Source organism: Mytilus edulis, chromosome 8 (assembly GCF_963676685.1).
Source record: "Mytilus edulis chromosome 8, xbMytEdul2.2, whole genome shotgun sequence".
Lineage (NCBI taxonomy): Eukaryota > Metazoa > Mollusca > Bivalvia > Mytilida > Mytilidae > Mytilus > Mytilus edulis.
In genome coordinates, this window is record NC_092351.1 from 48,313,933 (window position 1) to 48,341,262 (window position 27,330).

Genomic DNA, 27,330 nt, shown 5'->3' on the forward strand with positions numbered 1-27,330 from the left:
TACGGTTACCTGGATGACATCATTGGTATGCGTGATTTCGAATCGCGCAACTCTTCACATCCGTCGGCACAGGAAAAGTCTTGAAAATAGCCAGCAACCACCGTTTACCATAAAATTCAAAATGACGACCACAGACTGTTACACAGGTGTTGGAGATGGACAAAAGAGTAGTTCAAGGTGTGATTGCTCGATAGTTAAAACTCTTTGTTCATGATCGAGCAAAGATTCAGGTCACGATGTACTCGACCGGCAAAAAATATTTACCCCCCTTTTTTAAACAAACTTGTGAATTTGTAATTCACGTTGTATTTGGTCTGTATGAGTTTTAAATTTAAATAAAACAAGTTGACAGAGGTTTCGAGATCACTCTAATCATCTTTTTTAAGACAAATTAGCATCAAGCTTTAAAATGGTCTGAGGCTGAGCAAATCATGTCTGAGCAAAATTATCACAAATTACAATGACCAATGTTCTCAAAACAAATATTCAGACACTTGGGATTTCTTTAAATCTTGGGATAACAGTAACATTGAGTTTACATGTCTGGTATATCAGTGGCTGAATCAAAGACGAATTTGAAACAACTTGGGTCTGTGTCTATATATGTACTTCTGCAGACACACACTTGCCACCAACATCAGCCTTCAAGATCCACCACTGGAGCCAGAACCTCAATTTTTTATTCGACGAAAAGCTTATTAGAGCTTATGTTGTTATATGAATCAAAATAAAGTTTCCTTACTTATTTACTTATGAAAATTTAGTTGGATTCTGTTGCCTTGTAGAGAAGAATTTTACAAGCCCAAAAGCAATTTTACGAGCCAATGCTGTAGAATCTGGTGGTAAAGGGTGAAGACTGCAACATGTAAACAAAGTCAAAACCCTTCAGGAGTCATTGACTAGAGAACACATGTACTTCTAGAAACCTGCAATTGTCGGATACAATTTGATGCCAATGGAACTCATTCTATTATAATTGATAGCAAAATCATTTGATTGGTTAGAACTTTCACACATGACGACGAACAAAACTTCGTATTCACCTCTGAGTCTTATATTTTCCTTTGAAATGCTGGGACTAAATCATGCAACGTTACACGCGATTTATGTACATAACGTCTTGAACTTCTTATTTTCTAAATAGCTTTAGCAAATATCATTATCGTGTTCAAATTTATTTCGGACGTTAAAACAAAAAGATTAATTAAATTATTAATTTTCATCCATAGTGTTTATCAGCATGTATGACGAGTTTAGTAATAAAAACCGCTATGCAAACTAATATTTGAAGTTCAGATAACATACAAAGTTAAGGCAGTGGAATAAAACATTCATTCCGCTTGGCCTCGGGGAAATAAATGTATAATAATACCTAACACGGATTATGTTACAATTTGTTGACATTGCTTTCGAATATATTCACCATTCAAAAGTTATGTCTTTTATAAATTGAAAAAAATAATAGATTTATTGTAAATTTACTTGCTGAAAATCTGTTTCACATACACATATTCTTCTTTTATATTTATTTCTTATTCATCCGACCTTGACTTCTTCCCAAACATAACAGGTACACAGATAAATTTAGAAAAAACCTTGTCCAGCCTCATAGTTCTTGTTGTTAAAATGAAATAAGTACTAAAATGCAGTTTTCTGTTATAGGCGGGTCGCTGTCTTTTTTACACACTACCTATTTCCATTCTCAATTTTATGTTAACCATATAGCACTTGCAAACACCATGTTGACATAGTATTAACAAAAAAATATGTGTATTGCTTTAAATTACTATAAAAGTCTAGAATACTTTTTTATATAAAATTACTTTATTAGATAATGTAAACACAATATTTCTCCATATAAATTCTGATTATCTTGAATGGTGTTCTATAAATGGCTAAGTATTCAGTAAAGTGCTGTTTCAATGGGTGTCCCAGAAAAATGCATTTTTTTCATATTTTAAATTATTTTGAGTTTTAATGCAGGTAGCTAATCAATTCACTGCATGATGAAGAGATAATATAAACAGTCTCATATGAAAAGTTTATTGTTGAATAAAGTATTTTATAAATGAAGTGTTGAATTCCCTATTTTTTGCATGCTTATTTTGTGACATGGTCGAATGACCCAAAATCAAAATTGTTTTATTAACCTTTTTGTATGAATGGCAACTAGGTAAAAAGGATTTTCAGGTAAAACAATAGGGTTGGCAAGGTTCAGGACACTAAAACATGAAAAATCATCGATAAATAAGGATTAAAAACAATTTTAAATGGTCATGTTGTTGGACTAACATTTTCTGTCTTCTTCCTATGTGAAAATGAAATATAAGTTATGTAACAATAGAGGGCAATTAAATGCACAAAATATCTTGAGGCTTGAGCTTATTAACTAAAATGTGATAATTCATCATGAAGTTACAGCAGAAAGTTTTATTTTTTTCAGGAATTGTCATTAAAGTTTACTCTTGAAAAATCTGTCCAACCGTTACGGGCGAACATTTCAATTTTCATTTGCAAGTTGCCAACTCAGTTTAAGTTTTTTTTAATGTTTATGACAACAAATTTTACTACAATCGCGATGTGCATACGGTATTGCTGTCAACTGTTCCTTTTTACTTGAGGTCAACGACATTGAAGGGGTGAACACTCTTTCTGTCCAACCAAGAGATGGAAGTTACATCCAACATTTGTCCCAAAAAATGTTACGTCCAACATCCAAGATATTCTCTAAAATGGCTACCACAAGTCAAAGAATCAATTTCGCTTCTACTTTGACAATTACTTAACCTTAAATACTACCATATAAATGAAAAATAAAGAGGTTTTAAACTGTTGACAGTCTAAATTTGACATAATTTTGAAAATTAGGACGTAACAAGAGTCCATTAATTTTCTGTTGGACGAACCGTAGGACAAAATCTTCTAATGTCGGACGTAACAGCTTTTTAAAAGTAAAAAGAACCTTGTTAACAACTTACAAGTCCACATAAACTAAAAAATAGTTCTCAGACCCTTCCTAGTCTCTTCTTAAGAGGTGCCCATTTTTAAATTCCCATTAGGATCAGTAAATTAATGAATTCTGTCCTATGTTTGTCCGACAGGGAATATAATCTGTCCTATGTTTGTCCTACAGTTTTTTATGGTTTTGTTTTATCCATTTATTTAATAATGAACCATTTTACCTCTTGCTGAGGAACACCAGCTGTAGATATTAGTATAAACAGCATAGTTTTGATTTTGTTTTTGACTTTCAATGATGCAAATGGAACAAATTCTCATCCAAAAATGTCCCTGTTTGTCCGACATATTTTAAGATTTTTCCAACTTATAAGTTAGTTTTTGAAAAATTTAACAAAATGATATACTTTAATTGAATATCTTATGAACTGTCAGAGAAAAATTGATATATTTATTAACTAGGACTTCATATAAAAGGAAAATATTCAATTTTTCAATGTCCTGTTACGTCCAACATAACCTCTGTCCAACATACTATTTAGGTCTAATTTTATGTTTTCTGACTAAATAACTATCTTTTTACATGTAAAACCCTAAACTAGAATCATTCTCCTTTCAGAAAATCATGTTATTAAGATTGAAACAGCTACTTTTAAAATCATACATGTTGTCACACACTAACAACACTATACTGAATACTTAGCCAAATGTTAATGGAGTTGTTATAATAATATTATTTTGTACATTCCAGAGTTCTGAGACCTCCAGGTGGTGGTTCCAGTGATATTTTTGGATCTGGTTCCGTAGGACACACCAAATCTGCTGCAGAAGAACAAAAGCAGAATTCTGCAAAAGCTGCTGCAGGTTCTAATATATTTGGTGGGCCAATGGACAACTCAGAAGATGGGTCTGGAGTCAAACATATCAACAGGAAAGCACAGCCATCAAGTCAGTCAACAATTTTTGGAGGTGCACCTTCAGCAAATGCATCTGATTTGAAGAAAAGAGATAAAGAGGGTAAAGCATAATATCAGATATGTTTACCATTTTTTTGAAATTTTTTGTTCAATTACTTTTTGAAATTTTAATTTTCCAACTACAGCATTTAGAAGTCATTTATATATGAAGACACATAAAGAAATTGATGGGTCAATTATGTTGGATTATAAACCAGTCAAAATTTATGAATGACTTCAAATTTAAAAACTTGCACATACAAACAATTTGTTTATTAGAAAATTATGTATTATTCATTATATGTAAATTAATGATGTCTTGTTTGATGTTGAGCTCACACTGTATTTTGTATGAATATGTTTCGTACTTTAATATCAATATTTTTGCTGTTTCACAGGTTCTCAAAATGCCAGCAACAGTTTTATCAACAGCAAAAATATTTCTTTTAGTAAATCTCAAGATAGGCTGTCATTGTCAACATCAAATATATACAACAAATATGAAGGAAAATTAATAAGGTGTAGGGATGGAGTCACTGTAATTAATTAGATATAGGTGTTTTCATTTTCTTAATATTTTGTTATGGTTATAATTAAATATTCTATTTAATGGGAAGTCAGGGTCTTAAAAAAGTGCATGCCTCCCCCTGCCCCCTCTTTATGTGCTTAATTCTGGGACAGCCCTAAGGGTAATAAGATGTTTTTCATGTCGTGTTTGAAATAAAACCTGACAACAGATCTTGAATGAAGACTCTTGATATAGTAAATATCTGTGTGCAGTGTGAACTGTACAGTTTTGGAAAATGAAACATCTTGCATCATGGTCTTTCTTGATTTGAATATATAAGTTCTTGGAATGGACTCCATGTCCAATCACAAGATTTTTGTTGATTTCATACGGCATTGTAGACTACATTTGAATATGTGCTTCATGCCCCCTAGGTCATAGAAAAAAGCCTGTGTTATCACATTTCCAATGTCCTGATGACAATGACTTAAAAATAATTATTTTAGCTATTTGCATGAAAAACATAACATGTTCTCACTACTGTTCAATGCACTTATTTCAACTCATTGTTAACACGGTTAAGTAATATTTATTTTACAACAGTTAGTGAATAAATCTGAGTGTTTTCTACCAGAATATACCATTGAAAATCCCATGTCAGTCTGAATTGAAAAAATAACATCCATCTTGTTAGAAGGTCGACACATTGACAAAGGTGAATGTGTAATATAACTTCCATGCGGGGAGATGGCTGTAGTCATTGTTGTTAAATTTATCCTTTAAACATTGCATAACATGTCTAGCAAACAAATTTTCAGGATTTGTTAAAATAAAAGGAGGTCAAGCTGGTTTGGGAGTGTACCATATGTAACATGATGTTTCCATTCCAGGACTGAAATATAACTTTATATCAGATTTATTCTATCATTTTTTGTACTAACATTTGGTTCTCATTGCAGAGTACAACTACACTAATAAACACCATGAAACAAAGACTAAAAGTAAGAAAATGTGTGATTTGAATTGTATGATGGTTTTTAAGCAGATTTGAGAATTTGGTGGGGCTACTTGTGGGTTTCAATTTTTTCTTACACGACCTGGTATTAGTATCACTCAATTGTTTCTAATTCAGTCCCAGAATTAAAACGAATTGAAGAATTGTAATATCCATAATTCAGGGCTTGTATTTATTCTTTTCCATGACATTTACAAATCCAGGAGATTTTAAATTTGTCTTTTTTTTATACCGTAAATATTAAAATTTTACTTTGATAAATGTAGAATAAGAGAATTTGTTCAGCTTCCCATTCATTTAGAAAAACATAGCAACTTAATGATCAAATGACCAGAAAATTCAGGGGAATACTTAAAAAAAAGTCACTTTCATCAACCATTAAGAATCATTGAATGAAATTAATGGATATTTTTTAATTGATGAATGAATCATCATGATTATAACTCTCACTTTGTTTCATTTTATCAATTTTGAAACGGCCTTTTCTTTTGAATTTAAGGTACATGTATTTGAAATAGACGTGAAACCTGTGGTAATTTATTTAAACTCAAACACTAGGTGATTGGTTACAGAAACAAATACTATTTATAAACCAATGATCAGAGAGTATTTTCATTCTCATAAAGAGGCTATGAATGATCAGAAGCTTTATTTTAGAGGCTATGAATGATCAGATTTATTTTAGAGGCTATGATATGAAGTAGTAATGATATACTTTGATATATGTTAAAATTCTTGCATGATGAGCTTATCACACCCATTAGACTTCAATTTATTTATTAGATTGAATGCAGGTAACCTATTTGATTATAGCTATTTTGACTAACTTAGATCTTCATTACGTCAGTTTCTTCCTGACAATTCAATTAAATACTGATTAAAAACAAAGCATTCTTTTATGCACTAAATGCTGATAAATATAACCATTTTAATCGATCATTCAAATTTTGCTTGAAAATGATTGCTATCATTGTCTGCTTTTAAGAATTGTTTCTTTAGGTTAAATTTTAGCAATTCTAACTGCATGCCAGCATGATGGATTAATGCATGATTAATACAAAATAATGTCATGGCTACATGTAGTAGCATAGTTTTCAGTTGCAACCATATTAATTACTAAAATTAGTCTTGGACATGCAGCATGGGTGAAACGGTAATACTGCAGAAACCATTCAATTATTTACCTTTTGTTGAAAATGGTCAATTCTTGTTCAATTGTTTGGGAAGAGAGAAAGACAAAATATTGATAGTTGTGTATGAAACTAAGATGAGATATTGGTTCAGTTACCTCATTATACAAGCAGCTACACTAGAGACAAATCTAGTTCAACCAGATAATAAAAATTTGAAAATCTTTTAACAATTTATTAGTAAAATGAATTGGCCACTTGGTTAATAGATGAATGGTTTCTGGTGTAAATGTAATGTTAAGCATGATCTCCATTAACTTGCTACAGGTGAAGAATTTCCTGCTTATGATAGATCTGTATATGCAGCTCAGATGACCCCTCAGAGAAGGAATATTCAGCAAGGTATTTATTTATGACACACCCAAAGAAAAAGCTTGTAGGGACTAAACATTGAGGAAAGGTTATCATGTTTCCATGTTGACAAAATCGTTGAAAAGCATTTATTTTTGGCAAGCAATTCATTTAAACACAATTGTAACTATATATTAGTTCACTAGAAAGGACAAACTGAAAAAAGAATCCTAAAATAATGTGTTGGTTTACACTTTTTATTCTTAAAATTTTACTCTTTTCCAGTCAATGAAATTAAGTCTGAAATTGTTTTAAGGTGGTACCTTACACTACAGGGAGATAACTCTATAAAATCAGCTAAACGTTTTAATTACGTGGTGTTGTTACGGGAATATTAAGCTTCTCAATGATCAAAATTAATGTTTGTCATATTCCTATATAACCAGTGTAATTTTTCTGATAAAATGGTTGGTTCAAATTTCCCGAAAATTTTTATATTTTTGTCAAAGGGTCAAAGTAAATTTAATGAAAATTAAACAAGCCAAATTAATTTTTGTGAAGGTGTGGGGTTCCACCTTAAAAGCCAAGTCGAGTAAAAAATAAAATAAAAAAGAAACTACAAATTTTCCATGTCTGCCTAAAATCTAGTGGTCCTCATCCCAACTTGCATTTCACTGTTTTAATGTTGCAAGTTTTTCCATTTCAATGTATAATATTTTACTTTGTACTTTGGAAGGAGAATTTTGTGTCCTGGTTGCTAGGGGAAGGAGAATTTTGTGTCCTGGTTGCTAGGGGAAGGAGCATAAAGTGCCACCCTTCTCTGTTTGCCTGTATATATGTCCCAAAATTGATTTACGTTCTCTTACTTTAGATAACATCAATTAAATGTTATGAAACTTTTATGAAATGCTTATTACCATGTAACCGAACAAGTTCTAATTTGGGTGGCATCACTTTTTATACGACCGCAAATTTTGAAAAAATTTTCGTCGTATATTGCTATCACGTTGGCGTCTGCGTCGTCGTCGTCGTCGTCGTCGTCGTCGTCGTCGTCGTCGTCGTCCGTCGTCCGAATACTTTTGGTTTTCGCACTCTAACTTTAGTAAAAGTGAATAGAAATCTATGAAATTTTAACACAAGGTTTATGACCATAAAAGGAAGGTTGGTATTGATTTTGGGAGTTTTGGTCCCAACATTTTAGGAATAAGGGGCCAAAAAGGGCCCAAATAAGCATTTTCTTGGTTTTCGCACTATAACTTTAGGTTAAGTAAATGGAAATCTATGAAATTTAAACACAATGTTTATGACCACAAAAGGAAGGTTGGTATTTATTTTGGGAGTTTAGGACCCAACAGATTAGGAATTAGGGGCCAAAAAGGGACCCAAATAAGCATTTTTCTTGGTTTTCGCACTATAATGTTAGTATAAGTAAATACAAATCTATGAAATTTAAACACAAGGCTTATGACCATAAAAGGAAGGTTGGTATTGATTTTGGGAGTTTTGGTCCCAACAGTTTAGGAAAAAGGGGCCCAAAGGGTCCAAAATTAAACTTTGTTTGATTTCATCAAAATTGAATAATTGGGGTTCTTTGATATGCCCAATCTAACTGTATATGTAGATTCTCAACTTTTGGTCCCGTTTTCAAATTGGTCTACATTAAGGTCCAAAGGGTCCAAAATTAAACTTAGTTTGATTTTGACAAAAAATGAATCGGTTGGGTTCTTTGATATGTTGAATCTAAAAATGTACTTAGATTCTTGATTATTGAAGTTTTTTTGGTCCAGTTTTCAAATTGGTCTACATTAAGGTCCAAAGGGTCCAAAATTAAACTTTGTTTGATTTCATCAAAAATTGAATCCTTGGGGTTCTTTGATATGCCAAATCTAACTGTGTATGTAGATTCTTCATTTTTGGTCCTGTTTTCAAATTTCAAATTCTACATTAAAGTCCAAAGGGTCCAAAATTAAACTAAGTTTGATTTTAACAAAAATTGAATTCTTGGGCCTCTTTGATATGCTGAATCTAAACATGTACTTAGATTTTTGATTATGGGCCCAGTTTTCAAGTTGGTCCAAATCAGGATCTAAAATTATTATATTAAGTATTGTGCAATAGCAAGTCTTTTCAATTGCACAGTATTGTGCAATGGCAAGAAATATCTAATTGCACAATATTGTGAAATAGCAAATTTTTTTTTAATTAGAGTTATCTTTCTTTGTCCAGAATAGTAAGCAAGAAATATCCTATTTGTGCAATAGCAAGAATTTTTTTTAATTGGAGTTATCTTTCTTTGTCCAGAATCAACTTAAATCTTTGTTATATACAATATACAATGTATATACACTTTTTACTACCAACTGATAAATTTAAATAATCTTTACCATTCAGTGATAACAAGCAGTTTTTTTAGATCTTAATATTTTATGATGTATTTAAATGAGTAGTTATTGTTGCAAACTCCATTAGAAATTTGAATTGATATCAGTTTTGAAAAAGGGAAACGGGGATGTGAAAAAAAAGGGGGGGGGTTAAATTTTTCTCATTTCAGATTTCATAAATAAAAAGAAAATTTCTTCAAACATTTTTTTGAGAGGATTAATATTCAACAGCATAGTGATTTGCTCAAAGGCAAAAAAAACCTTTTAAGTTCATTAGACCACATTCATTCTGTGTCAGAAACCTATGCTGTGTCAACTATTTAATTTTAGATTTAAAAAGTTTGAAGAAGAAATCTTTAATTGATTTGTAAAATCTTGGCATTTGTGTTGTGTAAAAAAAAACCATGTAATGTCAAAAATTTGATCACAATCCAAATTCAGAGCTGTATCATGCTTGAATGTTTTGTCCATACTTGCCCCAACTGTTCAGGGTTCGACCTCTGCGGTCGTATAAAGCTGCGCCCTGCGGAGCACCTGGTTTAGTTTCTTAGTTATGTCCCTTTATAAAATGATATGCAAGCGAGCAACTGTGTCCCATTAACACATTCTCCATTTATGTAATAAAGCTAGCCTGCTTATTCTTGTGGCTTACTGACTGGAAGCCCCCTCGAAAATAATTGTAATAACTTCAAAATGTAACAAAAAAGAAAATATGTCATCATACAAAAAAGTATCACAGGTCAGGTCAAGCAATCATGCTCTAGTAAGCATGGTAAGATGAGTAATTTATTTATAGGAAGCAAAGCCTTTTATTAGGTTAATTACAGCAATCAGTAAGATGAATTATTCAAAACTGTTTTAAAATTGCATGGTATAAATCAATACCAATATCAATGAGCAAATTTAAACCCTTGACACAAAGGTGATACCTTTCATTATAAAGTATTCTAAACTACAATGTTGAAAAGTAGCTATTGCTGAAGAAATACTAACATAGAAAAGGATAAGAATAGCTTTTGCATAATAAATAATTTGAACTTTTAATGAGGATATTCCATAATATTGATTGAAACTATCTAGTTAAATTCTAATTTATCTGTTTCTGATCATGGACAGGTGTTATTTGAAAAGGATGGACAATTAGAATTGAAAGTAGGGGAGGGGGTGAAGTCTTTTTTGAGAATTCCTTAAACTGAAATAAAACAAAAGGTGCAACAAACTAAATGAAAATTTGGAAAACTGTTTCAGAAACATTGTTATTTAAAATAGTGGAATGATTATTCAAGAATACAAAATCTATAATGAGGGGAAGAATTTTTATTCAGATATAAAATCACTGATTGTATTGAAAAATGTTAAATAACACTGTGATTGACAGTTTCTTGTTGTTGACTTTGTAAATGTTTATGATTTAGTTTCAAGCTACAACCCAATAACAAATGAATCCTATACTGGCGAAGAAGAACAACAAAACCAACAAGCTACAGCGAAAAGACGTGGACAAAATAATGTCAATCAAGTCTCAAGTTATAATGTCATCACAAACCATTCAAATCAGGATGAAAACAGTTATCAGCAAGCCACGCCCCTTAAACCTGGCAAAAGAACATTGAGTAATTCAAAAGACGAAGGTGTGATTTTGTTTTTCTTTTTGTTTGTTTGTTTGACAAATCCATATTCTGTTTTATGTAGTTTTGACGCTAGTATCACGTTAGAAATTTTCTCTGCTCTACAATGGATTCAAAATTTTGAGAAAAATCCTTGAAAAATGTCACGTTTGTTCCAGCAACAATGCCAATTCAATATGTAGAAAGTCTGCAATTGGTTCAAATTTGACCTGTTTTTGTTCAAGCAAAAAAGAAGAATAACAGCTAGACAAGAAAAAAAGAAAGTTATATTAAATTACATTTCAGATTTGCCTGATGGTAATGGGTTCAAATTCTCTCTTAAAATTATATTATTTTTCTTGTGGATGGAATTTCTTGTAGAGCTCTGAGTTTTAGAACACACTTAACCTTATTATCAATATTTCTTCTTTAAAACTGACTTCACCTTGTTAAATGTTGTTTTGATTGTACCTCTTGTTGGATGTGGTAGAGGGCAAGTAAATATGTCAGTTACTGGGGTTTGGGTCCTGCAGAATTTTATCAATAAAGACTGGGCACCATTTGTGTGGTCAAAATATATCTTTAAAATTCAGTTAATATACCAATTGGCTTTTGCTAATATTTTTAATAAGGAGGAAAATCAGTATATTTTATATGATGAAAACCTTAAGGGCATACGATACAGTTACAGGGGAGGTAATGATGTTGCTAACGTAAAATGTTATTTTTGCGACGTCAAACTGTGACATATAGGGAAAAGATGCATTTTTCGACTGATTTTTATCATTCAAACTGATTTAATTTGAAAACGAGTGCATGGACCCCCATTTTTTAAACCGACATTTTTTTTCATTTTGCAGGGAGATTATGTAGGCCAAATTTTATAAAACTGTAAATAGTGCATTTTTTTTCAATTTTGATAAATATACAGCAAAAAATTTCGTTTTTTTCTCAATTCATGACCATTTGATAAATATGAGTTAATTCTGAACAAAAATGCATAAATTGTTAGAATACTTTTAAAATACAGAAATTACAAATTATTTAACAAAAAACAATTTGTGTTTATCTTTTAAAACAAAAAAGTAATGTCTTTCTTTCGAAAAGGAAAATAGGGCCAACAAATCCAAATTTTGAGCAAATATACAAAATTCCGACCTCATTTAACTCAAAAAGTAGCACATGAAGGTATATTTTTTATAACATATTTGATTTAATCAGGTTAAATAAATCAGGTTTAAAATAGCCTACATGCAAATTTTCACAAACTTGTAAATACTGGATCAAAACTGTATCGTATGCCCTTAATTCATATACTCATTTGTCCACATGTAAGAGGGGTTATTGAGGCTACATATATATATATATATATTGTCACAGAACAACCAAATAAAGAAGTTCCCTTACATCTCAGTCCCTCGTTTAAAGTTTGTATGCAACCTCAAAAAGGTTTTTACAATTCATTGATGCTTAAATATAATACCTGACAAACTTAAATCTTAAAGTAGCACATGAAGGTATATATTTTTTTATTGCATATGTGACTTTACATTGTAAAAAATGGCTTGTATGCAAATTTTTTGAAAAAAATCACTGTTTGATAAAAACTGTATGGAATGTCCTTAAAGGGCACTGATACTTTTGAGTTTTATGTAAAATGTGTTACAAGCCTTAGCCTAGTTTTGACTAAAAATAATATTATTATTTACAAATTTAGATAAGATATCTTGCGATTCTTGTAGCAAATATCAATTTTGTTCTGACCCTTCTGTATTTAAATTCATGTTAAAAGATCTTTCTTTTCTTAAAATTTAAAATTTTCAATAAATGTCAGAAGTTTGAACCCCAAAGATACACTAAAGACACAAACACTAGTATTTGTTGTCTTCTGAAAATTAAAGGAAATTGTTTTGATCGTTTTATAATTCCTTTTGATTTTTAAAATCAATTGTCCAAAAGAATTTCCAGGCTTAATAAATTGGCATTATCTTACCTTCTCCTTTCATCCAATCTGTATTTACATGACAAATGTAGTGTGTGACCTTCTTCATAAAATCTTGCTGTGACTTTTACAAATGTAGTCTGTGACCTCTTTCACAAAATCTTGCTGTGACTTGTACATATGTAGTGTGTGAATTCCTTTGCATGATCTTGCTGTGACTTGTGTGTTGTTTTACCAAATTTGGTTCTATCAGTAAATATTCAAAACTGAATAGCATTTATTGTTTTACCAACTTTGGTACTATCATTAAATATTCAATATTCACTAGCATGCAATAGATATAGCATTCACACTATTTAATTAAGGCAATGTACACATACTTGGGTGTTATTTCAGATGTTTATGATCATTGGTATGCATTTAAAAGATTTTTAAAGATAATAAACAATCAATAAAGAGGTAAAAATAATAGATCTTAAAAGTACACATTTAATACAAATGTTAAACTTTTTATTGGATTTCCATTTTTAGATAAGTTTTAAAAAAAATATCAAATTTTATATCCCGAATTAAGTTTATGCATTTTTTATACGACCGCAAATTTTGAAAAAATTTTCGTCGTATATTGCTATCACGTTGGCGTCTGCGTCGTCGTCGTCGTCGTCGTCGTCGTCGTCGTCCGGCGTCCGAATACTTTTAGTTTTCGCACTCTAACTTTAGTAAAAGTGAATAGAAATCTATGAAATTTTAACACAAGGTTTATGACCATAAAAGGAAGGTTGGTATTGATTTTGGGAGTTTTGGTCCCAACATTTTAGGAATAAGGGGCCAAAAAGGGCCCAAATAAGCATTTTCTTGGTTTTCGCACCATAACTTTAGTTTAAGTTAATAGAAATCTATGAAATTTTGACACAAGGTTTATGACCACAAAAGAAAGATTGGGATTGATTTTGGGAGTTTTGGTTTCAATAGTTTAGGAATAAGGGGCCAATAAAGGGCCCAAATAAGCATTTTTCTTGGTTTTTGCACAATAACCTTAGGTTAAGTAAATGGAAATCTATGAAATTTAAACACAATGTTTATGACCACAAAAGGAAGGTTGGTATTTATTTTGGGAGTTTAGGACCCAACAGATTAGGAATTAGGGGCCAAAAAGGGACCCAAATAAGCATTTTTCTTGGTTTTCGCACTATAATGTTAGTATAAGTAAATACAAATCTATGAAATTTAAACACAAGGCTTATGACCATAAAAGGAAGGTTGGTATTGATTTTGGGAGTTTTGGTCCCAACAGTTTAGGAAAAAGGGGCCCAAAGGGTCCAAAATTAAACTTTGTTTGATTTCATCAAAATTGAATAATTGGGGTTCTTTGATATGCCGAATCTAACTGTATATGTAGATTCTCAACTTTTGGTCCCGTTTTCAAATTGGTCTACATTAAGGTCCAAAGGGTCCAAAATTAAACTTAGTTTGATTTTGACAAAAAATGAATCGGTTGGGTTCTTTGATATGTTGAATCTAAAAATGTACTTAGATTCTTGATTATTGAAGTTTTTTTGGTCCAGTTTTCAAATTGGTCTACATTAAGGTCCAAAGGGTCCAAAATTAAACTTTGTTTGATTTCATCAAAAATTGAATCCTTGGGGTTCTTTGATATGCCAAATCTAACTGTGTATGTAGATTCTTCATTTTTGGTCCTGTTTTCAAATTTCAAATTCTACATTAAAGTCCAAAGGGTCCAAAATTAAACTAAGGCCACACCAATTTGATCCTTGTTCGACGGACCCGCCTGCACCTATTTTTTTCAAAACAGAATTTTTTTATTTTTTTTATATTCCCGCTTCCCGCATCCGGAAATGTAATCATGTCCATTTCCCGCACCGTTTTTTTTGTAAACATTATAAAAAGATATCAACATTTGTTTTTAAAATCACAGTCTAACCTGTATATAACGATTTTAAACATAAAAGCACCCCAGCACACTTTGTAAATATCTGTGAGAATATTGTTTCAGCATGAAACCTACTTATCCAAAGCGGGAGTGCTCCGATCAAGGATTTGTATCTCCGATATAAATCTATATCAGCGGAAATACCGGATTAAAGAACAAAAAAATGGTTACTTTCCCCCTTACTTATATTCCCTATCAAAACATGTTCGTTGTTAGAATAAAGTACAAAGAACTTCTGAAGGATTTACCTTCAACTGCAATTATATTGTATGCTGGCGAAACAAAACTATCCATAGCCTCTGCATGTTTATGCACCTGTCCTGATTGATTGAGGGGCCTGTTGTTCAGCAGTTATCGTTTGGTAATGTTGTTCATTGGTATTTACCCGTTTGGATATACATAGATATATAAATTAGACCGTTGGTTTTCCTGTTCGAATTGTGTACTCTAATAATTTTGGGTCCTTTATAGCCTGCTGTTTGGTCTGTATCAAAGCCCTGTGTAAAAGGCCGTACTTTGACCTGTGTTTGTTATTTATATCAGATTGAGAACAACCCTCCCTCAGAAAACATGGACAAGGGGTCATTTTACTGATGTAGAAAAGAAAATAGAAATACCAAGGATTTGTATAGTTCTTCTTTACAAAACCTTTGAAAACTTAGAATTTTGTACTCAAAAAGAGGAGAGTTACATCATATTTTAAACAACTTTTTCTAAAAGAGCCTGCAGGGGCGGGTCCAGGTAAGGGCGTAATGGGCGTACGCCCCCCCCCTTTAAAAAAAAAAAAAAAAAAAAAAAAACTATCGTTATAATCTGCTAGTATTGTATTGAATAATGGCAATTTATCATATTCATTAATTAAACACATACTCTGATTTCTTTTTATACGGATTCCCCAATTTGATGGGTCATCATCAACCGTAAAATTTCGTTTCTCGGAGTCCGGCGTGTTCGACTCTGCGATTAGTATCCATTGTTGTTGATGTGATAAAGAATTCGCAAAGATGTCGATGTCAAAAACAAAACGTAAAAAGACCTTAAAATCGTATCAAGGTGTCTTGGACACCTTTTTTAAACAACCAAAACGGTAAGTAAATCAGTATAATACATGAATTTTGGTTGTTTTGTGTGACACTAACTTCGATTCCCCATAGCCATTCTAAATATACCGGGGGGGGGGGGGGGGGGGGGGGTATATTACTATATATACGATACTGGGTATATTCTGACAAAAGGGGTTGTATTTTCAGCTAAATTGTCTAAAATGGGGTTATTTTTTTACGCGTTGCCTTGGAAGGGGTCGGGACTCACTCAGATTTGACTATGATATCCAGAACGGGGTTCAAACCTATGATTGCGTCACGTCAAGCTCCACCGAAAGAGCTAACTCATCCCTTAAGTTGATCAAGAATGATTTGAGAAGCACCATGAAGGAGGATCGCCTAAATGCTCTGCTTCTTTTATATATTCACAGAGACATTAAACTTGATTTTGATAAAATTATTGACGATTACGCCATGAGAAATCCACGTAAAATGGTTCTTATGAATCCACTCTAGTAATTGAAAATGAGAGTTCGTCAGTATTTTTCTGTGTTCATTTTAGGTTTTGCGTCAAGGTACATGTATACTAGAATATGTATATTTTCACATTAAAGCAATACTCAGAACGAAAGAACTTTATTCTTCAGTGTTTATTTGTCTTGTATCATGTGTGTCGTTCAACGAAACCCGAACTTAATCAAAAATAGAGGGATTACTTCATAATTTGATGCTAAATTGTTGAAATTCAGGAGCTTCTGAGCTTCCCCATGGACCCTCAACCGTAATCACGCCTCTCGTTCATAAAATCCTGGCCTAGGTATTGAAATGTTAAGTTACTCCTTATACCCTTGAGTTTAGAATTTCTCGTTATTGGTCTACTGCTGTTAAGATCCATCCAATCATTTTAATATACCATAGACAATTAATGAAGAAAACTCGGCATAAAAAATGTCACACCCTGACACTTTAACTATAAAATATACATGCTCCAAGTCAGGAACCGTTACATTAGTGCAATTCTCTATTATTTTATGTTTTTAAGCCAAAAAAGGTCCAAAAATATTTTATTCTACGCCCCCCTTTTCAAATATCCTGGACACGCCCCTGAGAGGGGTCCACTTATTTTAAAGTCCAGGAATATTACAAAATTCTTGGACATTTTTTGACCATTTAATACCAGATAGATATATAGTTCTTTGAGAAAATATGATCCCTTTTGTACAAACAAATATATTATAACTTATATTGATCCCTCATAAAACATGTAAAAGGGATATTTATAACATTAAGGGGTTGTCCCCAAACTGATTATGACTTGGATGGAGAATTGTCTCATTGTCAGTCACACATACATGTCATACATAGACCAGATTTAATTATTTCTTGGTGAACAGGGAAAAAATACTTCAGAAATTAAAGAAATGTCAAAGTACAAGTGATAAATCAAGCTTTAATATTGTCAAAACCTACTATTTTATGTTTACAAAAAAAAATTATAATCGCTCGCCTCTACTTTTCAAGCTTCGCCTCAAAAATTTGCAAATTAAATATTTTTTTATTTAAATTTTCAAATCGCTCGCTCGCCCCAAATTTTGAAGTCCAAAAATCCGTAGAACAAGAAATTAAATTGGTGTGGCCTAAGTTTGATTTTAACAAAAATTGAATTCTTGGGCCTCTTTGATATGCTGAATCTAAACATGTACTTAGATTTTTGATTATGGGCCCAGTTTTCAAGTTGGTCCAAATCAGGATCTAAAATTATTATATTAAGTATTGTGCAATAGCAAGTCTTTTCAATTGCACAGTATTGTGCAATGGCAAGAAATATCTAATTGCACAATATTGTGAAATAGCAAATTTTTTTTTAATTAGAGTTATCTTTCTTTGTCCAGAATAGTAAGCAAGAAATATCCTATTTGTGCAATAGCAAGAATTTTTTTTAATTGGAGTTATCTTTCTTTGTCCAGAATCAACTTAAATCTTTGTTATATACAATATACAATGTATATACACTTTTTACTACCAACTGATAAATTTAAATAATCTTTACCATTCAGTGATAACAAGCAGTTTTTTTACATCTTAATATTTTATGATGTATTTAAATGAGTAGTTATTGTTGCAAACTCCATTAGAAATTTGAATTGATATCAGTTTTGAAAAAGGGAAACGGGGATGTGAAAAAAAAGGGGGGGGGGTTAAATTTTTCTCATTTCAGATTTCATAAATAAAAAGAAAATTTCTTCAAACATTTTTTTGAGAGGATTAATATTCAACAGCATAGTGATTTGCTCAAAGGCAAAAAAAACCTTTTAAGTTCATTAGACCACATTCATTCTGTGTCAGAAACCTATGCTGTGTCAACTATTTAATTTTAGATTTAAAAAGTTTGAAGAAGAAATCTTTAATTGATTTGTAAAATCTTGGCATTTGTTTTGTGTAAAAAAAAACCATGTAATGTCAAAAATTTGATCACAATCCAAATTCAGAGCTGTATCATGCTTGAATGTTTTGTCCATACTTGCCCCAACTGTTCAGGGTTCGACCTCTGCGGTCGTATAAAGCTGCGCCCTGCGGAGCACCTGGTTTTAATAGAAATCTGAAAATAACAGCATTTTCTGTTACTAGATCTTAAATGTAATGATTGTTTAGTTATTTTGCATGTTTAATGAAGGTATATATTCATTACTAACATTTAGAATAGATAAATAAGGGAATCTGGCAGACATGGCAGAGATATGCTCTCTTGTACTAAGACAGATTCCCTAAAATGAATTTATTTATATGAAATACTGTAATAATTTATCTACTTCTATTAAGTATTGTGTGACAATGCTCTGTATGTTATACCGTTCAATCTAAGTTAACATGCCCTTCAATGTTAACCATGTACCCTTTTCTGTCCTTTCATCTAACCACCTCTTGCAATTACTCAAAACATGAAGGAATATAATAGAATGTTTACACAAAGCTTTGTTCTATGATGACAAGCTTACTTTTATCTTGACAACTCTTAAGATTCTTTGTTTTTGATTGTTAGGGTTTCAATTTATTTTAAAAATATGACAGACTATGAAGATGTCTCATGATGTCTAAAGTTTGCTTTTCATTCAATAAATAATTTTTGGTTTTCTATTTTAAGTCATTTTGTTTTTACAATATTAAGAATAGTGATGTAGCTCATCTCGTTAAACATACAAAATAAATTTGCTCTTTCAGATCTGCACAAAATTTTACATAATGTTTTTAATAGAGACGTGCACATTTTTGAATTTGAATTTTTTGAAACATACATTGTAGGTATTAAATAGTGCAGAATTTACAAATTTATAAAGTTAAGTTTTCTATCTATTACTATATATATATATTGCAATCTTTGTATGGCAGGCACTCTTTAAAATGAAAAAATAAATAAATTATTTGATATTTATTGACTGCAAATTATGGTATAATGTTGGTTCACACATAAAATTAAAACAAGAGAACGCTTTAACCAATTGCGGCAATGGACATTTGAGCGCATTGACAGGACATTTGAGCGAAAAAAAAAGGACGTTTGAGCGCCAAAGTATAGGACATTTGAGCGCCTAAATTTTAGGACATTTGAGCGAAAATAAGAATAAGCGTAGGACAATAGAGATCAACTTAGGATTTCACTTACATAAACCAGCCAGAACCGGTCGAATTACTCGGGTGTGAAATAAAATAAAAAATATTTATAACTAAATCTTACTTTTTTTTCTTACTTTTAAAAAAAAATCTTAATTCGTGTAAAATTATCAGGGAAAATTTCGCTCAAATGTCCTGTCTGAAAACTCAGGTAAGGTTAATATCCCGGCGCTCAAATGTCCTATGAAGTCGGCGCTTAAATGACCCTATGTGCTTTTTTCTTTTTCGCTCAAATGTCCTATGCCCAACCAATTGATTGAAGTTTTTATGTAGGGCCACCCTTAAAAAATTGTTTGTTTGGCATTGCCGACCCACACTATCAGCAGGTGGGTAGGTAGGTAGGGATTTTTTTTTTTTTTTACATTTAAAAGCTTTATACATGTAAATCATGAAGTCTCTAGATCAATGTTGTCTAAAGCATTGCAGCATTTTTGTGTGTACATGCTGGTTGATTCTTTGAAAGGGGTCAACCGTCAATGTCACATTCTATATCATATGGATAATTTCATGCAAGAAAGTCAGTTTTATTGGCAGAGTAAACCAAAGTACCCAGAAAAAAACACAGAACTGAGGCAGGAAACTGACAAATTAACCATATAAAATGTATGACATGAAAATTTAACGTTTATTGTGGGACTGCCCATTGAACAGAGGCCTGATGTCACATCTTGAAGTTGTGGTCACTGTTTGGTAAAATTACCATAAGTTAAATGGCTCAACCACTACGGCTCCTTGTACAAATGGACAAAGATTTAAAACTTTGAATGTTTGCCTTGGTTTTATAAACATCACTTTCTACACCATATGGGTAATTTGGGTCAGTTTTAGTGGTGTACTAAACCGTAGTACTTGAAGGAAAACGCCAACCTGCGGTAGGAAACTGACTAACCTTACCGCATATGACATGAAAATCAAACCTTAATTTTGCAACTGCCCAACTAGGGCTCAAACCAATACCTAGAGGCTAGTAATCATACATGTAAGGTGTGACAAACTACCATACAAACACGCCTACTGCCCCTGATAAGTTTTGAGGATAAAGGATCTGTACCAAATTAGGATAGCAAAATATTAAAAATTTGAAAGGTTGGCACAAATAGACATGGTGTTTATACTAATATTATCCAAGTGCAAGGTTTATCAGGGCTAGGTTTAAAACGTATGATAAATTCAAAATGGAAATATGCAGCAGGACAGACAATTTTTGCAGATAAATAAATTATGGGTTGTAATGCTTGTTTGATTAACAGAAATCTGGATATGCATTGCATGAATACAGATAAATTAATGAGCCCTTAGAATTGTGGAAAAGGAGGGGTTTTTATTCATCACTAGTACACAAGATACGTTTATAAATATGTTTCTGTCAGTATCGTTTATGTTTAAAGAATTATCTTATTCCTGTTAAGAAGAAAGGCAAGAAAAGTGGGGAAGTACTTCAATTGACACAAGATGCTAGTCTTTAAAATATGTATGTTTTGTACCAGGCTAGCATCTACTGGTACAAAACTACTATAACCTGTAAATCTGGGACCATTTTGGTCTTTAAGATTTGGTGATGACAGCCATAATTATCTTGAATGCGTCATTGTGGTTCTGACTATAGTAGATACATTGTTCTCTGGTTCAAGGGAAAATTTGTCAGTGATAAATTTCAAATATTTAATAAGTTCAACAAATGTAAGAGACACGCATATTCAACAAATGTAAGAGCCACGCATATTTGTTCTGTGATGTCCCGGTGAAAAACTTCTATCTCATGAAGCGACAAAGTCGAGCAGACATCATCTGTTTCTGCTTTACAAAAGATAAAATTTGAGTCCTCTACAAGGACTAGGTGTCTCAGAACGTTTCTTTCAAAGAATAGCTGAAAATTTGATTTTTGATTAAATCAATCTCCCTTAACCAATTCAATGCAGATGCTTTCCCCTGTCGGCCTCTTTGACATTACTTTTGGCAGACTTTTTCTATTCCATGTCATTTAAATGTTTGCTCCCAATACAGTGTAAGACAAGCGCTTTAAAGATCGTGATTTGAAATAAGTAAAGCCAGGAACAAACTCTGCGGATACGATCAAATTCCGGCACAATTTCGATTTTTTTTTAAATAAAAAAAAATAAATTTCTGAAACGCAAATAAAATTATTTGGGCGGCAAGTTTTTCAGTGGGTCGGGCGGCAATGCCAAACAAATGAAATTTTATTTTAGGCCTAATATCAAAATTATTCGAAAACATCTCCCTTTTAATTTTGATTTGTTTATAGGTAATTGTCATTATCGAGTTGCAGGACTTGAACAAAAAAATACAGGTATTTTTTTAATGATTTTTTGTTTGTTATTTAAAAGCTATTTGAGTTTTTCTTTAGATTTATGCAGTTTTCAAATGTGTCACACTAGCTCGAGTATGCTTGGATCAATTTTCAAAACTTGCACTGTTGTGAATTTATGCTGGTTATTAATGAAAGAAAAGAAGTCAAAGGAAATTCAGTGTATGCACAAGAGCTTATAACAAATTATCTCATGACATAATTTCAAGAAAATGAATATGAATACAATTTTTTTTTTTTGATCTAATGACATTTATATGCGCTTTTTAAAAAAAAAAACAAAAAAAAATGCTGAATTTATGCAGTTCTTCACATTTTTATTTCCTGCATAGAAACATCTCTCTCAGCAGAAAAACAATGAAATAATTTAAGAGAAGCTTGATAGTAGCTATAATCTTACCACATATAAGTATGTGTGGACTTTTCTTATGAAATTTATAGTTGAAAAGTTGATGTTAAACATTAAAATTCAAAATACCTGGACAAGTTTTGCAATGGTTAGTTACTCTTAAACTTTTTAAATGTGAAATTTATTTTTATTTTTGAACACCTTAAAACTCAGTGAAGTTTGCACAAATATTAGGACATATATATATTATTTTATGATGAGGTACTTGATTTATTTTGATGGAAAAACTTGGTTTACAGAATATTTTTAGTGTGTAATTGCACAATGTTTTATGGTAATGTGGTCTTACTCCACTAATTTTGGAGATATAGAGTTCTTAATGCTTAATAATTGTATAGTGGTACAATGTAAACATAAATCTGACTTGGATCGTTTTTATAACATTTCAAGTTGAGTTTATGGCAAATGTTGAAATGAACCTCATAATTGATTTTTTTGAAGAAATGTAGTGAGCAGCATGGACGACTGTTGTACAGCAAATTTCACTGCAAATAACTTTCTTTTAGTATAAAATAATTATATCAAAAATTTAGTTTGCAGGTTGTAAACATTAGATAAAGAATTTAGAATACATGTTAATATACAAATGTTGTTTTTTTCCATTTCTATTTAAATATGTATTTTTTCATTAAAGGAACAGCCTACAGGTAAGTAACGTTGTTAATTCCAAAATGTAAATAAAGTATATTATATATGTTTTAACATACATCAGTGAAAACAGATGATATTTATATTTCAGCAAACAGTGTGAGCTCAGCATATTCAACCTCAAATTACTGATTTGAGTAAATACTTCAAAAATTGTATTTTTCATTTTGGGCAAGTTTCCTTTTTTTCAAAATCTAAATGATAAGACACATTTTGAAGTGTAAATATATTGATATGGGTCTAGAATTTTAGGAGTTCATTGAGTGTTGTCTGATTTTTCAACACTGGCATATTTGATATATTTGTTAGGTATGTTAGGCTAAATTTTCTTATTTTTCATTTCAGGAACTTACAACCCAATAACTGGAGAACTTATCGGTGCAAAGGTAAGATATCTATAGAAACCAGTTTGTTCAACTGTTTGCAAATAGTTAAACCTTAAAAATGTTTAGTTGAACAAATATTACAAGAAAAACAATGCATTGATGGCTAAGTGTTAAATATCTTCACACAACCATTTCATTATGTAACAGAACATGGTATTTTTAGACCACTGAATCATCCTTTAACTGAACTTTTCTACATTATTGCAAAAAAATATAAAGATAAGGAGAAGGGGTATGATTGCCAATGAAATATTTATCTCCTAGTTTTATGATGATGTGAATTTAAGCAACTATAGGCTGTTACACAGGCTTCAATAGTATGCTTGATAATACTATTTTAATGTGATATGATTATAAATGAGAAAAACTCTCCACCAGAGGTGATATGATGTAGGAGTTTAGCAACCATAGATCAATGTACAGCCTTCAATAATAAGCTTATTTATACTGTATATAAAATAAGTAGTAGTATGATTGCCAACTTTCCAGCAGATACCAAATTATGTAAATGCCTAGCAACTATAGGTCAGAGAACAGCCTTCAACAGTAAGCCAAACTCATAACTCATAGCAAGCTATGAAAGCAAGAATAACTAATATAAAACAATACACTCGAAAACTTTCAGCCAGATTCAGTTTTCTATAAAAAGCTAAGATATGACAAAATATGGAACAATAAAAATGAGAAAACTAACAATAATTGAACTTGAAGAGTGTATATATATATATGTGTAATGTTATGTACCTACTAAAAGTTCATTTATACTTATATTTCAGGATGATACACCACAGAGAAATTCCTCAAGAGTTATAAACCCACCAGGTGGTAAATCAACAGGCTTATGGTGAAGATAAGATACTGGTCAACGTCAACAGAGTCTCATTGATGATATATGACTGCTTGTTCTTAATTTAATATGCAAAGGGTATCGACATGCTCACAAAGGGACTAGTAACGTTTTATTTGTAATTGTTTGAGACTTGTGTTGAAACTGGTTGTTTATATTGTTTCTATATTGTATAAATGTGAAGCTACCTGACTTCCACATCAGAAATGTAAAATATGATCATTTGGAAAATACTGGCCAGATTAATAAAGTCGATTGCATTTTTCGGCTGTCAAGTTTGACAGAAAAATAATGAAAATGTTCTTAAGCTCCTTTCTTTTTGTAAAAAAGAATTAATCATCAAATTAACTCAAGATCAATTTTTGGGGGTAAAGAACTGGAATCCGTATATACCAAAAACATAACTTATCCAGCACAAAAAATTCAATATATCATAACTTTTGCATCAGTCTTTTCAGTGTAAATATTAGCTATTGAGAAACAATGGTATTTAACACATTTTGGGTCTGAATGAATTGGATTTGTTGTCCTTTATGAAAGTCTGTTTTTAATGCATTGTGTTCACTTTTAAAATTGTTAACATTCCATTAACTTGTAAAAATACACATTCTTGCGCATACACCTTGAAAGTGAAAAAAAATCAAATGTAAATTTGAAAGAAAAAAAATCTAGAACATTATTTTTTACGGGAGGGAATTTTATCAGAATTAAAAATGGTGGTTGTTCTGTCCATCTTGGGAGTGCTATTTTCAGATTTGGAAGTCAGAAGACAAATGTTAAAGCAGATATATTGTGATATTTATTTATTTGTCAAACCACCCCTATTTTTATACTGTATGTGTATAGACTTGTTTAATAGCATAGGGATCAAGGTTTTCATTTTAATTATGGCTAACCATATATCTTTTGTGATTTATCATATGAAATGCTCTATGGTTTCTACAATTTTTTTTCTTTAAAATTTTTGTGCTTTGGTCAGAATCTCAAATTTTAATTCTTATGTATTTTTTGAAGGTCGTTCATAGTACAGCTGAGGTAGAATTATAAATCAAATTAATTATTTACATTGATGTATAAAGAATAGCATTTGCTTATCAAATACTTTGTCAGAATTTAACCTAGTGTTCAATTCATAATATATGATAAATTTGTACAGGTTACCTTCTAAGGTAAATGTTTGCTTTTCCTATATAAATGTGTAAATCTTTACATGACCAAAAGTTTATTCATGAGTGTTTGTATTTTTAAATGTCAAGCTGGCATTTGATTTGCCATTTCAGAAGATTATGAACTCTCAACAGTTTCTTTTCTTATCCATCCTAATGGTATAACATTGACTTAATGGCTTTATGACCATTGTTTTGGGAAATTCTAAACAAAAAGATAAACTTTTACCAATGCAAAATAATTGCTAATTTTTGGTCAATTCAAACGTTTTGGGCTCTCTGCATTAAGCAAAGTTTCCATAGTTTTGTATATATTCTGAAATGATGAATTATGAATATATAATTATGATAGCAATATCCCAGCTTGCTGCAAGATGAGGTGCAATAAATATATATTGTTAAATTTCAGCATTTAGATACATCTTGTCACACTTAGTAATGTGTTTGTAGACTATATTTTGAACCTTCATAGGGTCCTTGCCATTATGTACTTAGCCAAATGTTCTTGACATATATCTGCTCAGGGCAAGAAAGGTTTCCTTTGAAGAAACAATATAATTTTTAATGGATCTGTTTATTCATTTATTTTAGTTTTTCCATCTCAAGTTTTTTGTGTCGCTTATATGACTGATAATATGATATATATATATCAGAGTAATGACAAAAGTTACAGCAATTTTGATCTCATTAAGCTGATTTTAGAAATTGATTTGAAGATACATATTTGATTATCTAACCCACCAATGAGAGCCATGTAATTGTACTAAATATATATCATGTATATATCTAAATACTTTTTTACTATTTGTGTTTTAAAAAATAATTGAATTGAACACAACAGTACAATTGTATTAGTAAAACACAATAGCGACGTTATTTAAAGCAATAAGATACAAATATATTTTGAAGTTAATTCATAAATGGAATGCTTGGTTATAAATGTTGTAAAACATACTGTGATTCACAAGTGCTTCTGAAGAAAATTGTATTTATTAAATTTAAATTATTAGACTATAAAGCATAGATATGAACTAGATTGCTTAAAGCAGATTATTTTTTTCTATTATTAGTTAATTGTGTTGTTTGGAAAATTATCAAATTCTGCAGGTAACAATTGAAAATTTGCCAAATTCTGAGACTGAACCATTATATGTTTGTAGTGTATGGTTATTGTTGCTTCACATGTTTTTTTGACATTTGATATGATTTTTTGAGGACCAGCTTTATGTTTCAATTCTCTTTTTACACCAAAATTATGTTAACATCTAACAATACAAAAACATAATAAAAAAAAACTTTACCAAAGTGATTTTGCAGTTTAATTTTTATACGACCGCAAAAAAATTTTTGGCGTCATATATTGGTATCATTGCGTTGTCATCCGAAGGCGCATTCAGTTTCGGGACAATAACTTTTGTTTAAGTGAATGGATCTCTATAATTTTTGTCGAGCCTGCAACTTTTTTTGCAGAAAGCTCCACATAGGGATAGTGATCCGGCGGCGGCATTAGCTCACTTCTTAAAAGCTTTATATTTTAGAAGGTGAAAGACCTGGATGCTTCATACTTTGTATATAGATGCTTCATGTTACAAAGTTTCCGTCCGTCACATGTCCAATGTCCTTGACCTCATTTTCATGGTTCAGTGACCACTTTGAAAAAAAGTTCAAATTTTTTGTAATGTTGAATTCTGTCTTATTATAAGTAATAGGATAACTATATTTGATATGTGCGTACCTTGCAAGGTCCTCATGTCTGTCAGACAGTTTTCACTTGACCTCAACCTCATTTCATGGATCAGTGAACAAGGTTAAGTTTTGGTGGTCAAGCCCATATCTCAGATACTATAAGCAATAGAGCTAGTATATTCGGTGTATGGAAGGACTGTAAGGTGTACAAGTCCAACTGGCAGGTGTCATCTGACCTTGACCTCATTTTCATGGTTCAGTGGTTATAGTTAAATTTTTGTGTTTTGGTCTGTTTTTCTCATACTATGTGCAATAGGTCTACTATAATTGTTGTATGGAATGATTGTAAGG

General features: G+C 31.4%; 1 protein-coding gene across 2 annotated transcripts; it reads left to right on the plus strand.

Moving 5' to 3' along the window:
* Positions 1-26,598, plus strand: LOC139485781 (microtubule-associated protein Jupiter-like). Of its 2 annotated transcripts, XM_071270427.1 has the most exons (7): positions 1-177; positions 3,710-3,975; positions 5,382-5,423; positions 6,895-6,969; positions 10,715-10,930; positions 23,240-23,280; positions 24,057-26,598. In XM_071270427.1, the coding sequence occupies exons 1-7, from the start codon at positions 14-16 to the stop codon at positions 24,126-24,128; spliced, it is 876 nt and encodes a 291-aa protein (XP_071126528.1). In that variant the 5' UTR covers positions 1-13; the 3' UTR covers positions 24,129-26,598. The 2 variants fall into 2 exon arrangements, with proteins under 2 accessions (XP_071126528.1, XP_071126529.1); XM_071270428.1 differs by lacking the exon at positions 5,382-5,423 and having other exon boundaries at positions 12-177.
* Positions 26,599-27,330: the final 732 nt, after the last annotated feature.

Coding starts and splice junctions, on each gene's coding strand:
- LOC139485781 (XM_071270427.1), top strand. CDS start 14: ATGACATCATTGGTATGCGTGATTTCGAATCGCGCAACTCTTCACATC. Junction 3,976..5,381: donor GAAGAAAAGAGATAAAGAGG/GTAAAGCATAAT, acceptor TTCTCATTGCAG/AGTACAACTACACTAATAAA. Junction 6,970..10,714: donor GAGAAGGAATATTCAGCAAG/GTATTTATTTAT, acceptor TTTATGATTTAG/TTTCAAGCTACAACCCAATA.